The 12,439-nt window shown below is 44.7% G+C and overlaps 1 protein-coding gene across 14 annotated transcripts in view; it reads left to right on the top strand.

The window, feature by feature from the left end:
* HUWE1 (HECT, UBA and WWE domain containing E3 ubiquitin protein ligase 1) overlaps positions 1–12,439 on the top strand; it is a 166,300-nt gene that overhangs the window by 137,651 nt on the left and 16,210 nt on the right. For 10 of the 14 annotated variants that reach the window (XM_043570269.1, XM_043570276.1, XM_043570266.1 and 7 more), the window contains 14 exons: positions 843–1,015; positions 1,369–1,517; positions 2,276–2,351; positions 3,184–3,282; positions 3,871–4,004; positions 4,192–4,360; positions 5,713–5,941; positions 6,574–6,752; positions 7,037–7,126; positions 7,286–7,440; positions 8,578–8,623; positions 10,572–10,856; positions 11,694–11,949; positions 12,150–12,280. In XM_043570269.1, coding sequence (XP_043426204.1) covers positions 843–1,015; positions 1,369–1,517; positions 2,276–2,351; positions 3,184–3,282; positions 3,871–4,004; positions 4,192–4,360; positions 5,713–5,941; positions 6,574–6,752; positions 7,037–7,126; positions 7,286–7,440; positions 8,578–8,623; positions 10,572–10,856; positions 11,694–11,949; positions 12,150–12,280 — 2,171 coding nt within the window. The remainder of the gene's footprint in view (positions 1–842; positions 1,016–1,368; positions 1,518–2,275; positions 2,352–3,183; positions 3,283–3,870; positions 4,005–4,191; positions 4,361–5,712; positions 5,942–6,573; positions 6,753–7,036; positions 7,127–7,285; positions 7,441–8,577; positions 8,624–10,571; positions 10,857–11,693; positions 11,950–12,149; positions 12,281–12,439) is intronic. The other 4 variants (XM_043570281.1, XM_043570280.1, XM_043570275.1 and 1 more) reach the window with 3 other exon arrangements.

Genomic DNA, 12,439 nt, shown 5'->3' with positions numbered 1-12,439 from the left:
GATTCAACATGTAGTTCATATTCCAATATCCCCAGTTATTCCAAGTATGTCTTTATAGCTTGGGAGAGAGCGTTTTAATCCAGCATCCAGTGAGCATCACTAATTGCATCTGATGTCATGTGTATCTTGTTTTTTTATGACATTTGACTATTTTGAAGAATCTGGAAGGCGCCAAATGTCTCAGAATATTCCATAACCTGAATTTGTCTAATTGCTTCCTTATGGCTAGGTTCAGGTTAAACTTCTGGCATGAATACTACATGGGTGATATTTGCCCTTGGTGCATCACATCAAGAGACACATAATGCTAATTTGTCCCATTATTGGTGATGCTAAGTTTGATCACATAAACATTAGCTTTCCCTTTTGTACTTAATAAATGTTTTATGGGTGATGCTTTGAGTTCATATGAAGATTACATGAATATCTTATGCCCTGAAGATTTTTAACTCAGTAGGTTAGCATTTATTGATGATCCCTGCCTGGATCGCTTACATTGCTGTTCAAAAAGTGAGGATTTCTGATTTTCTCATTCCTATTTATTAGCAGGCATTCTTTTATAATGAAGATTTCCTTCTGATTATGTTTGTATCCCTGTGGCTGCAGTTTCTTTTTATATTTAATATGGTATAATCCACTATCGTCATGATTTTTTATTCTCAGATTTGGCCTGTGGTAATGACCCCATCAATTTTTTAAAGCCTTCGGGCCCAACAAGATGTTCCAGGCTCACCTTGTACCCTCCATGCCCCATCCCCTGGAATCAGTTGTTACTCTGATGAGCCTTGGTTCCTTTTAGTGCAGGTTTCTGTGCTAAGTTCGTCTCTGTATCTTTACCTCAGTCCAAACATGGCCAACACAGTCAATGCTGCTTTGAAGCCTTTGGAAACACTTTCCCGGATTGTAAACCAGCCTAGTAGCCTTTTTGGCAGCAAGAGTGCTTCTAGCAAGAGCAAGTCTGAGCAGGATGCCCAAGGAGCTGCTCAGGACTCCAATAGCAACCAGCAGGACCCAGGTAGGGAATTAGAGCCAATGGACTGGAGAGCAGGCTGGGTGGGCATAGTTACTTTATGGGCATGGCATCACAACTCTTCTGGCTTGGTATTGTTTCCCTGGGAAATTGCTGGCCTTATAGAGATCTGTCATAGTGGCGTGGGAATCTGCCCCACAAAGAATTCCTTAAAATTGCAGCCTTATTTGGCTATCCTCACACGTAGCCTTGTCTTTTCCTTTGTCACCCATTCATTTTTTCTCTGAGAACTTGTAAACTTGCCCAGGGAAGGGACCTTATTGTCTTCCATGCTTGCCTCGTGGTGCCCTGCATATAGGCACCCTTTGATTATTTTGCTGGTTGGTTGATTGTTTCAGGCGAGCCTGGGGAAGCAGAAGTGCAGGAGGAGGATCATGATGTCACTCAGACAGAGGTGGCAGATGGGGATATCATGGATGGGGAGGCTGAAACCGACTCAGTGGTGATTGCTGGGCAGCCTGAGGTGCTCAGTTCACAAGAGATGCAGGTAGGGAGGCAGATCACCCAGCATACCCCTTTTGCGGCGCTAAACAGAATCCCCAAGTGGTGTGGGTGGGTGAGTACCTTAGATCCTTGCCTCAGTGCTGTCTGCTTTGCACAGGAGCACAGATGATATGCTTAGTAGATGTTCAGTAAATGTGTTTGAATTGTATTAAATGAGAGGTGGGGATAAGGCCAGGATGCCATCCATGTACTATGAAATGGAATGGATCCCAGCAGGAATCCCAGACCTAGGCACAGGTGAAATGTGGATGTAGAAAACTGGCCTGAGCCCTTTGGGCCCAAGGTCTTTGATTTATTTGGCGCTGGTCATTAATGGAAACTCCTTAATATCACTGTTGTGCCTATAGCACCAGGTCTCACTGGAGCCATTCAAACAACTATTTTCTAAAGACCCTAAAGAAAGCATTGTGATTTCTGGAGCTGGTAGCAGTTGTAAGAAATGGGGCGTACAGTCCTAAGCTGCTAGCTCTGAGGAGATCTGCATGTATTTCTGGATAGTATAAAGACTCGCCTGGTCTTGAGATAACTGGGATGAACCCATTTGAAGGACAGTCTGAGTGTGGATTGACAGCACATGGTAGTTTCTGTGCTCTTAGCACCAAATGTGTGGTGTTTATGCAACATTCTCTGTCACACGTTATCCTGGAAATATGTACTCCCTTGCTGGCTTTTTTTAGGGTTTCCATGCTAGCGCAATGATAGACTTGTGTGCATCCATATATATGTTCTATTTCTCTCCAGGTTGAGAATGAGCTGGAGGACCTGATAGATGAGTTGCTTGAGAGGGATGGCGGATCTGGGAACAGTACAATTATAGGTGAGAGCCCCAGAACTGAGTATAGCCTTTACCTTTGCCTCAGTCTCTCTTGGGAGGACCCTTTTTCTCATCATCTGCTTGCTCAGCTCTGCCTAAGGGCTCATAGCCAGCCTAGATTGCTGCTTGTCTTGATGTTGACGATCTTACAGATGAGAAATTCACAAACCATCTACAGACCTGTGGCGGATCTGAAGTGTTGCCTATGTGGGGGAGGTGGAGGGGGTGGCCATCAGTATAAATGATACATCAGGCACATCAAGAGTGTTTTTTATTCATGGAATCCTAGAGGAGGCTGTAGAGCCTGTAGGGTGAGAAAGTGCTTTCCTTGCAGTTCTTTAGCAAAATCCAGGGGCTTTCTGCCTCTGAGTCTCAGTAGTGTAAAAAGTGTGATGATTCCCTAAGGGTGGCCCGTTTTTACAACTCAAACGGAAAACGGCAAAGGTACCCTACTGTCACCTGGCTCCAAGGGTCTATGTGTTACTTGTTTTTATTTTATTGATGAAGGAAATCAAAGGATAAACGGAAGTAGACATGTATTCTTAAATTTGACAAGACTTTTCACACCCATTATCCTCTGTGGTTTCACAATTAGTGGGATTGGCAGAGCAGATGTGATCATCCCATTTTACAGATGAGGAAACTGAGACTCAGACAGGTAAAGTGACTGGCCAAGCTCACCTAGCTAGTCGACAGCAGAGAACCTAGGTCTTCTCCCTCATCCAAAAAAAAAAAAGTGGATATCTGCTGGGTGTACATAGCTACTTTAGACGCACCCAATCTGGAAAGGGAAGTCCTCTGTTGTTCAGTGAAGGCTCTGCTCTGTAACCTTCAGTGAGCAGAAGTGGAGAGGATGAATCACAAGAGGACGTGCTGATGGATGAAGCTCCTTCCAACCTCAGCCAAGCTTCCACCTTGCAGGCCAACCGAGAAGGTGAGAGTGCCGAGGCCAGAAAGGCCTCCCTTCTTGCCCTGCACGTCTGACAGACACTACACTAGGGTTTTCCTGGAGGCAGCTGCCCACATGTGCAGAATAAGGAAGCATCTGTCTGCATGCGCTGACATATATCATCCACTTTATACTCAGCCAGTTTTTCAAATAACATGTTACTACTGCTTACCCAAAAGTTTGTCACTTCTTACTTGGTTCGCTTTCTTCTCACCCACCTGCTATCATCGCTCCAGATTCCCTCTTACCAACAGGATGCAGTCAGTAGCAAAGTAGAGCTGGAAAGGCAAGGGGGCACCAGCAGACTTGGCCAAGTCCTAGACCATGGCTCCTGAAGCACCACCCTATAGCCAGCCTCCACATTCAGCCACCCTGCTCAGCGTGTTGATGCATTGATTGGCACTCTCAGGAAATCAGGGCTGGCTCACTAAGTCTGTACATCACCCCAGATCTGGTTCTTCCTCTCCTAGAGTCAGATACCCCATCGCCTTCCCACTCAATCTGCCGGCCTGCCACAGTAGCCTGTTTGCTAGCTGCTCAGTATAGTCCTCCAATGTGCTCCCTTTGTTTTAGATTCCATGAATATCCTGGACCCTGAGGATGAGGAGGAGCACACTCAGGAAGAGGACAGCAGTGGCAGTAACGAGGATGAGGATGATAGTCAGGATGAAGAGGAGGAGGAGGAGGAAGATGAGGAAGATGATCAGGTGAGGGGGGACTGTGTTTGGGTTGGTTCAGACAACCTCTTCCATGGGAACACAGAGCTGGAGAAAACCAACAGTCTGGGTTGCTAGCCTCAGCGCCTCCCTCCCTCATGTGCAAATGTGGCCATGACATCAGACTTCAGAAAACCCTTACCTCCAGCAATTCTCCATCTCCTATTTTCCCCTTAAGGAGGATGATGAAGGTGAAGAGGGAGATGAAGACGATGACGACGATGGCTCTGAAATGGAATTGGATGAGGATTACCCTGATATGAACGCTTCTCCCTTGGTCCGATTTGAGCGCTTTGACCGGGAGGATGATCTCATCATTGAGTTTGACAACATGTTCTCCAGTGCTAGTAAGATACAGGGGCTCAGCTGGGTTTTATCTCTTGATTCTTATACCCTTCTTTAGGGTAAACCAAGCAGTGAACCAGAGCAGCTATCAATCTGATACAGACAGCACTTCTTTTCCTATGCTGACTTCCTGGGGCAAGGGATATCTGAATCCATCTCTCTCAATAAATGTATACTTAGAAGAAAGAATTGTGAGAGGCTGCTTTTTGTTCTCTCCACCTCAGTAAACAGGCAGCCATTTTAGAGCCTGGACAACTTGATGATTTGCTTGAATTTTTTTTTTTTAAGTGAGACCAAGGCTGACTGCATCACGCACCCATGTGCACACTACAGTGACAGGGCAATCAATTCTTTTGTCTGTAACACTGGATCTTGAGAGTTTGAATGAACACCTTTGAGCTTGGCATTGGGGAGTAGATTTGAGCACATTCACTCTGTTCATCAAGGACGCATCTTTTCGGAGGAGAGAGTGAATCTCTTTCCTTCTCCTCTATCTACGTCAAAGTTCACTTTTAGCATCTAGTTCTTAAAATCAAGCTGTCTTGAGAAGGCAGGTCTTGACCCCAAATCACAAGCATGGTATAGCAGAAAATACTGAACTGTGCTGGTCTGTTGTCTTGGCCAAGTAGTCTCTTACCTCTTTGAGCCTCAGTTTGTCACCTGTAAATGAAAAGTTTTTTTTTTTGAAAATGGGTTGTATTACATAATTTTCAAGGTGCCTTCTATTCTGTGATTTTTTTTTTTACATTTTTGTAATTTCTGTCAGTCTTCCTTACATTGAGCCTCCCTTCATTTAGTAAATCAAATTGAACAAATGTTTGAGGATGCCTACTATTTCCTAGGTACTAAGAATACAGCAGTGAAAAAGAAAACGGTCCCTTTCCCTCAAAGGAGCTTATGGTCTATTAGGAATCATAAGTAAGCAGGCATTACACTGTAGTATGGTAAGAAAGCCCAGAGTAAAGGGTTATTAAGCCAATCTGTAGAATCTGAGCAAGTGACATCTGGGCCAAAAACAAAAGAGCAAGTATAAAGAAGGGGGAGAGGATTGGAGTCTTCAAGGTGGAGGGAGTAGCATGTTTCTGAGGGGTCTAAAAGCATCACTGTGGCTGTAGTGTGGAAAATGGATTGGGAGAAGGTACTAGTTAGGAGACTGTTGCAATATATAGGTAAGAGATGGTGGCATAAGCTATGGTAGTGTCAGTGATTATACATGAGGCATGGGAATGAGGGAGAAAGGACAAAGCTCAGGTTTCCGTGTGAGGAAGTAAGGCCCAGGAGACATGGCTCTGGTTGAACAACCTTGGAAGAAATTTCTTTTTGACACTGACCCCTTTACATATTGTCCTTGCAGCAGACATCCCCCCATCCCCAGGAAATATCCCTACCACTCACCCACTGATGGTACGCCATGCAGACCACAGTTCTCTGACGCTGGGCAGTGGCTCCTCCACAACACGTCTCACCCAGGGCATCGGGCGCAGTCAGAGAACCCTAAGGCAGCTGACAGCCAATACAGGCCACACCATTCATGTTCATTACCCTGGGAATCGCCAGCCCAACCCTCCTCTTATACTCCAGAGGTGAGTTACGTTTGTCCCATTTCTTTTTGGGTTATATGTGCAGCCTTCTGGAGAATACCAGATTGTATCTTTTTGCTTCAGTGTCCTATGTATACATTCAACAGTCAGTGAATCATTTCATATGCCAAGCACTTAACACTTTAAATATAGACATGATGGGATTTCTGCCTTCAGGCTTAGAGTGTAGTGAGAAGAAAGGACATAATAATCCATGTACAGGCAACAGTGGGTATACAAGAGAGATATTATATCCTAACACAATTCCTGGAGTTATCAGTGACACTCACTGTACAAGGAACTATGGAATAATATGTGACCTCAACCCAAATAAAGTTCACAGACAGATGGAATGGTTAGAAAGATAACTAAGATTTATGCTTAGTGGGGCACCTGGCTGGCTCAGGCGGAGGAGCATTCGACTCTTGATCTCAGGGTCTTGAGTTAGAGCCCTGCATTGGGTGTGGAGATTTACCTAAATAAATAAGACTTTAAAAAAAAAAGATTTATGCTTAAGTATGATCAAGTCTATAATAGCATTAAGCATTTCCTAGAGGTTACAGAAAGGATCACAACAACAGTTGCAAGACCCCTATGGATTACAGTGACCATGGCATTCCACCATCACCCTACAGGTTGCTTGGTCCTTCTGCTGCTGCTGACATCCTTCAGCTGAGCAGCAGCCTTCCCCTACAAAGCCGAGGCCGAGCCCGCCTCCTCGTGGGCAACGATGATGTCCACATTATTGCCAGATCTGATGATGAGCTGCTGGATGACTTTTTCCATGACCAGAGCACAGCTACCAGTCAAGCAGGCAAGTTTGGTGAAAAGGAAGGATACATAGAGTTTTTCGCCTTCTACTTTTTCCCTGCTGAGGGAAAGGAGAACATTATCTGCCCTGCCTAGAGAAACCACATATTATAGGGGCAGAACCACTTGATAATTTAGCCAAGTTCAAAACTTTTACTATCTCTGGATACCTGTGATGTGCCAAACCTTGTGATAAGACATTGGGTCTTGTTAGAAAAATATGGCAATTTTTGCATCAGATGACATGTGACCAGGCCAGGAATCTCATTCTCTTTTGTTCCCTCACAGGGACCCTGTCCAGCATCCCCACAGCCCTAACCCGCTGGACAGAGGAATGCAAAGTTCTTGATGCTGAGAGCATGCATGACTGTGTTTCAGGTATGTGGTAGCTTGGTTATCTGAGCAGTAGTGAGCCTTCCACAGCTAGGATGAGTGCATGGGAGAATGTTGCCCTCATTCTCTGGCCACAAGCTCTGCCTCTTGGCTTCCTTCCTCACCTCCCCTGAGCAACCTCTGATCTTTGTTTCTGTGATCCAGTTGTTAAAGTGCCCATTGTCAATCACCTGGAATTCCTGAGGGATGAGGAGCTGGAAGAAAGGCGGGAGAAACGGAGGAAACAGTTGGCTGAGGAAGAAACAAAGATAACTGACAAAGGCAAAGAAGATAAGGAGAACAGAGATCAGAGTGCACAGGTGATTTGCAAGGGCTGGGAGGATTCATCTTTGGCTATGTCTGCCTTTACTTTCATGTGGTTTTGGCATACACATAGCACCAGTCATTGAAGAATCCTGGGATGTTCACATTGAACTTGAGAAATGATTCATTCCGAATTCACCATACATTCACATGTTTTTTAGGAAAAAGAATTCAAACCCAGAGGGAAAATTATTTCTCCATTGTCTCTCACTGGGGAAAACTGGAGAAAGAACCAGAGTGGCTCCTGACTTACCAGTCACACTGTGTAATCTCTACCTTCAGTGACTGCAGCTAGATTAGAAGAATGAATTTGATTATGCCCATGCTCTTGGGGGTTCAATTCCACTTCACTCTCTGAGGATTGACTTAACAAGTGTGGGGACAACCTTACCAAGATGGTCCCATGTCCATCATTTAAATAAGTTAGGCTTAGGTTTCGGCTTCAGATAAGGAAATGTTCCTTCCCTGAACCCCATAACCACATGTCATTTCTAAGGCTTGATTTTTCATTTTGATTTAGAAAGAAGCTACTGGTTTAGAAGTTTTGGGGACTTTAAACAATATTAGCTTTAAAATATATGGAGTAAAAGCTAACAGAAATACAAAGAAATTAAAAGACTTGAGTTGAAAGACTGTTATGTCCCATTCAGCAGTTAAGGTGTTAGGTTAAGGATATTAACAAGCTTGACCTAACAAATAACTTTGTATGGAAGTTTTGCTTGATATAAACAATAACATTGTTTCAAACATGTGAAAAGGGATAGAAAATCAGTAAGCCTGGTATATGATTTAAGAAGCTGGAGTAGACAAAATGAGCCCAAGGAAGGGAAATAAAGAGAGGTGAAACTTTAAGAAATTCTTGCTGGCCTCACAATTGTGTTTAGGTCATGTCCTATGCCAAGCCCAGCTCACTCTTCAGTCAGCCCTCTGGAAGTCCCCCCTGTCCCCAAGCCATCCTTGAACACAAGTATGTATTAGAGAAATTGGAGATACATTTGCTCACTAAAGTGCTCATCTTCATCCAGGTCATTGAACTCCTAGGTGGCTTATGTTGGAACTGGTGGCTATTATAGTTGACCCCTATCTTAATGTGCTTGCAAAGTCCCACATGGGTCTGTCTCTTCTCTTTCCAGTGTACTGCATCTAAGACCAGTGACTCCACCGAACAGAACCTCTCAGGTAACTCTACCCGCCTTTTTACCTTCTTGCTAATTGGTTGGCTCTTTTTCCTGACCCAAGTAGCTGGCCCAGGTGGGCTGAAGATGAATGAACACTGGTGCTCTGTGGGATGAGGTAGTAGATTGTATAGTTTTAGGGTCATACCCCATCTTGGAGATAACTATACAGTCTACTGTCTTTCCCACGGCGGTACACTTCCCCTCCGACGTGCTCTGTTCAGGTTCTCGCTCTGATCTTGCTGTGCTGCATTCTGGCATGTATAGCAAGGCCATGTGTCCTGCCCCCTTTGGTGACCACCATGGTGTGGTGCTTCATGAGAATACCTGATGGGCGGTAGTTCCCAAATGCCAGTCCTTAGTGGAAATGAACAAAGTAAAGGGATCGGGGCTCCTGAGTCGGTTAAGTGTCCAACTTCTGCTCAGGTCGTGATCTCATGGTCTGTGGGTTCGAGCCCTGTGTCGGGCTCTGTGCTGATAGCCTGGAGCGTGCTTCGGATTCTGTGTCTCCCTCTCTCTTTGATCCTCCCTTAACTCATGCTCTCTCTTTCTCTCTCTTAAAAATAAACATTAAAAAAAATTTTAGGGGTGCCTAGGTGGCTCAGTCAGTTAAGCGTCTGACTTTGGCTCAGGTCATGATCTTGCAGTTCACGAGTTCAAGCCATACATCAGGCTCTGTGCTGACAGCTCAGAGCCTGGAGCCAGCTTCCAATTCTTTCTCTCTCTCTCTCTCTCTCTCTCTGCCCCTTCCCTGCTCGCTTTCTGTCTCTCTCTGTCTCAAAAATAAATAAACATTTAAAAAAATTTTTTTTAATTTAAAAAGTAAGGAAGCTTTATTTTAAAAAAAACTAAAGAGGGATTAATGAGTTTTTCAGAAAGCTAAATTTATTCGATTTAAAGAAATTATGTCCTTTCTAGGTCTTTGGTATCAAAATATTTTTATTAAGTGATATTGATGGGATTCTTTTTTATTTGGCTAAACTAAAAGCTGGTAATCCTATGTTAGTCTCTTCTTATTTTTTCCTTTTTGTATAAACTTTGTGGGTCTGGAATCTAAAAGTCTAATATAGATATTATCTTGAGCAATCTGCTTTTGGGAAGGTAGCTCTGTGGGTTAAATGGTATTACTGCTGTAAGTTTCGTATTCCTCCTTCTAATCTTAATGTCAGTAGCTATTTCATGATTTTAGTAACTGGTCCGTATGGTATTAGGTCTCTCCCCCACCCCATCTCCTCAGAATTTTCCTCTGCTTTCCTATACCTTCTGTCTCCTTTGGCATTTGAGTTGCAAAATGATTATACTAAAGACTATTGTATTTTTTTTAAAGCAGTGAAAGTGGGTGGTAGGTGTCCTGATCCCTTTAATGAAAGAAAGGTCTTTGAAAAGGTCTGTCATCAGGAAAAATGGCCTTTTGCCTGCTGCCCTTGCTAGAGGATTCTGCTCATGCCGGGGTGAGGTAGTAAGTTGTATTGTTGTGGGGTAGGGATTTTAGGCCCCAATTAGAAGATAACTATACAACTTACTACTTTCCCTGGTGTGTGGCATATTCATACTTAGTCTTGGCACTGTTGCCTCCATCAGAGTTGTAGATATTCCTTGGATAATCAGGACCGGGGGAAAAAAAGGGAGGTGGAAGGGAATAGGTGATATTTAGGGTGAGGCAAATATCATTATAAAGTGACTTGAACTCTTTCCCCTTCCACCCAGGAAACAGAAAGATTTAATTCTTAGGATCTACAAAGATTCAGATCTCCATTTCTTGAGACTAAGATAGCACTGTGCCTTAGCCCTCATCCTGGGTATACCAGACCAGCCACAAGCTGTTCCTAGGAACGGTCATAGCCCGGGGGTGGGCAGGGGTACTTGTCAGGCCACTTGTGCTGATTAAGTGGTTCCCTGGGTTCTTGGCTGATTGCCCCTTAACACCCCCATTGTCATTCTTTCCGAGAAAGATGGGACTCCTATGCCTGACAGCTACCCAACAACCCCATCTTCTACCGATGCAGCAACATCTGAGTCCAAGGAGACCCTTGTCGCTCTGCAGCCCTCACAACAACAAACACTCCCACCCCCACCAGCCTTGGGAGACATTCCTCAAGAGCTGCAGTCCCCAGCTGGTGAAGGGGCAAGCTCTACACAGCTATTGATGCCCGTAGAGCCAGAGGAACTAGGTCCCACAAGGCCAAGTGGAGAAGCAGAAACGACTCAGATGGAGTTGTCCCCAGCTCCCACTATAAGTGAGTAGAATTTCAAGGTTTTGCCGGGGGGCGGGGGGGGGTGGGCAGGAGGGTATAGGGGTGGAGAATGGACATCTTTGTAGTTTCTCTTTACTTTTCTTAGAGAAATAATAGAAGCTCAAATTCTCAAAGAGTATGTTCTCACCTTGCACATTAGCTTTCCTAAAGTTGAGGTTTTTTCTCTGTGTCTTCAAGTGATAATATATCTGAGTGTCTAATGATATAAGTGATGATGCCAGCAGTTTATTGAGGTAATCAAACAACCCTCCTGGGACACCTGGATGGCTCAGTCAGAAGAGCATGCAGAAACAACCCTCTAAAGTAGGCAGTGTTATCTCCATGAATAAACTGAAACTCACATGAAATATTAGCCCAAGATCACTCAGTAAGTGGTTGAGCTGAGATTAAAATCCAGATCTGGGTGATTTTAAAGCTTGCTCTGCTTCAGTATCCTTCAGGGATGGCAAGCATCTGACCCCACACACATAGAGCTCTCCCATCCTGGCAGACACCATTTATATCATGGCACTGTTTCCCACTGGTTTAAAATGGGGCCTCAAAATTCTTCTCAGCAGTGTTCCAGCAGGATGAATTGAAACCTAATTGCTATTCCTGCTGTATACCATGCTGCCTATGATGTGCTCTGGAAAAGTCTTAAGGTGTAGGAGTTTTTTCCTTCAAGGAACATTGTTTATTTAGATAAACAGTACCAACACGCATGTATAAATGTTGCCTGCGGGGAATCTGAAAGTGACAGGCTCCCTTAATCTGGCTGCATCTTAATTCAGCCCCCTCTTCTAGGCAGAGATCTAACCTCTCCATGTGACTTCCTCCTAGCCTCTCTTTCCCCAGAGAGAGCTGAAGATTCTGATGCACTGACAGCTGTCAGCAGTCAACTGGAAGGCTCTCCCATGGACACCAGTAGCCTGGCTTCCTGTACCCTAGAGGAAGCTGTGGGTGACACCTCAGCAGCTGGCAGTTCTGAGCAGCCCACAGTAGGCAGCTCCACTCCTGGGGATGCCCCACCAGTTGTCACAGAAGTGCAAGGCAGGGGTGATGGGTCAGGGGAACCTGCCCCACCCCCTGAGGACAGGTAAGTACTGTGTACAGAGCAAGAAGAGGGCAGGATGTGATGGCGGGTCTTTCAAGCCACATGTAGACTTGTTAGCTACTGCATACACTTGGTGCATTAGGGAGGTCAACATAGCTTCTATGAGAAAGGGATATTGTAGGAGTGTTTTCTAAATAGGAAAGCATTAATACAAAAAACAACCTGAAATTTATTTTTTTCAGCTCTCCCCCTGCATCCTCTGAGAGTTCTTCCACCAGAGATTCTGCTGTGGCCATTTCTGGAGCAGATTCCCGGGGAATCCTAGAAGAGCCACTGCCTTCAACAAGCAGTGAAGAAGAAGATCCCCTTGCAGGTGAGCTCCATGTGTGCTCAGGCCACCCAGGGGTTGTTTAGGCTTCTTTTAGCCTTTGGCATGGAAATGGCCCACCAGTCAAACGGTTCCATTTGGAAGGCGGCATACACATGGGAGGAGGACTTAGCGGTAAGGGTGTGTTAATGCTGCATGACAGGA

This window comes from Prionailurus bengalensis, chromosome X (assembly GCF_016509475.1).
Source record: "Prionailurus bengalensis isolate Pbe53 chromosome X, Fcat_Pben_1.1_paternal_pri, whole genome shotgun sequence".
Lineage (NCBI taxonomy): Eukaryota > Metazoa > Chordata > Mammalia > Carnivora > Felidae > Prionailurus > Prionailurus bengalensis.
Note: the sequence above shows the minus strand (reverse complement) of the source record. Positions and strands in the feature narration are given on the sequence as shown.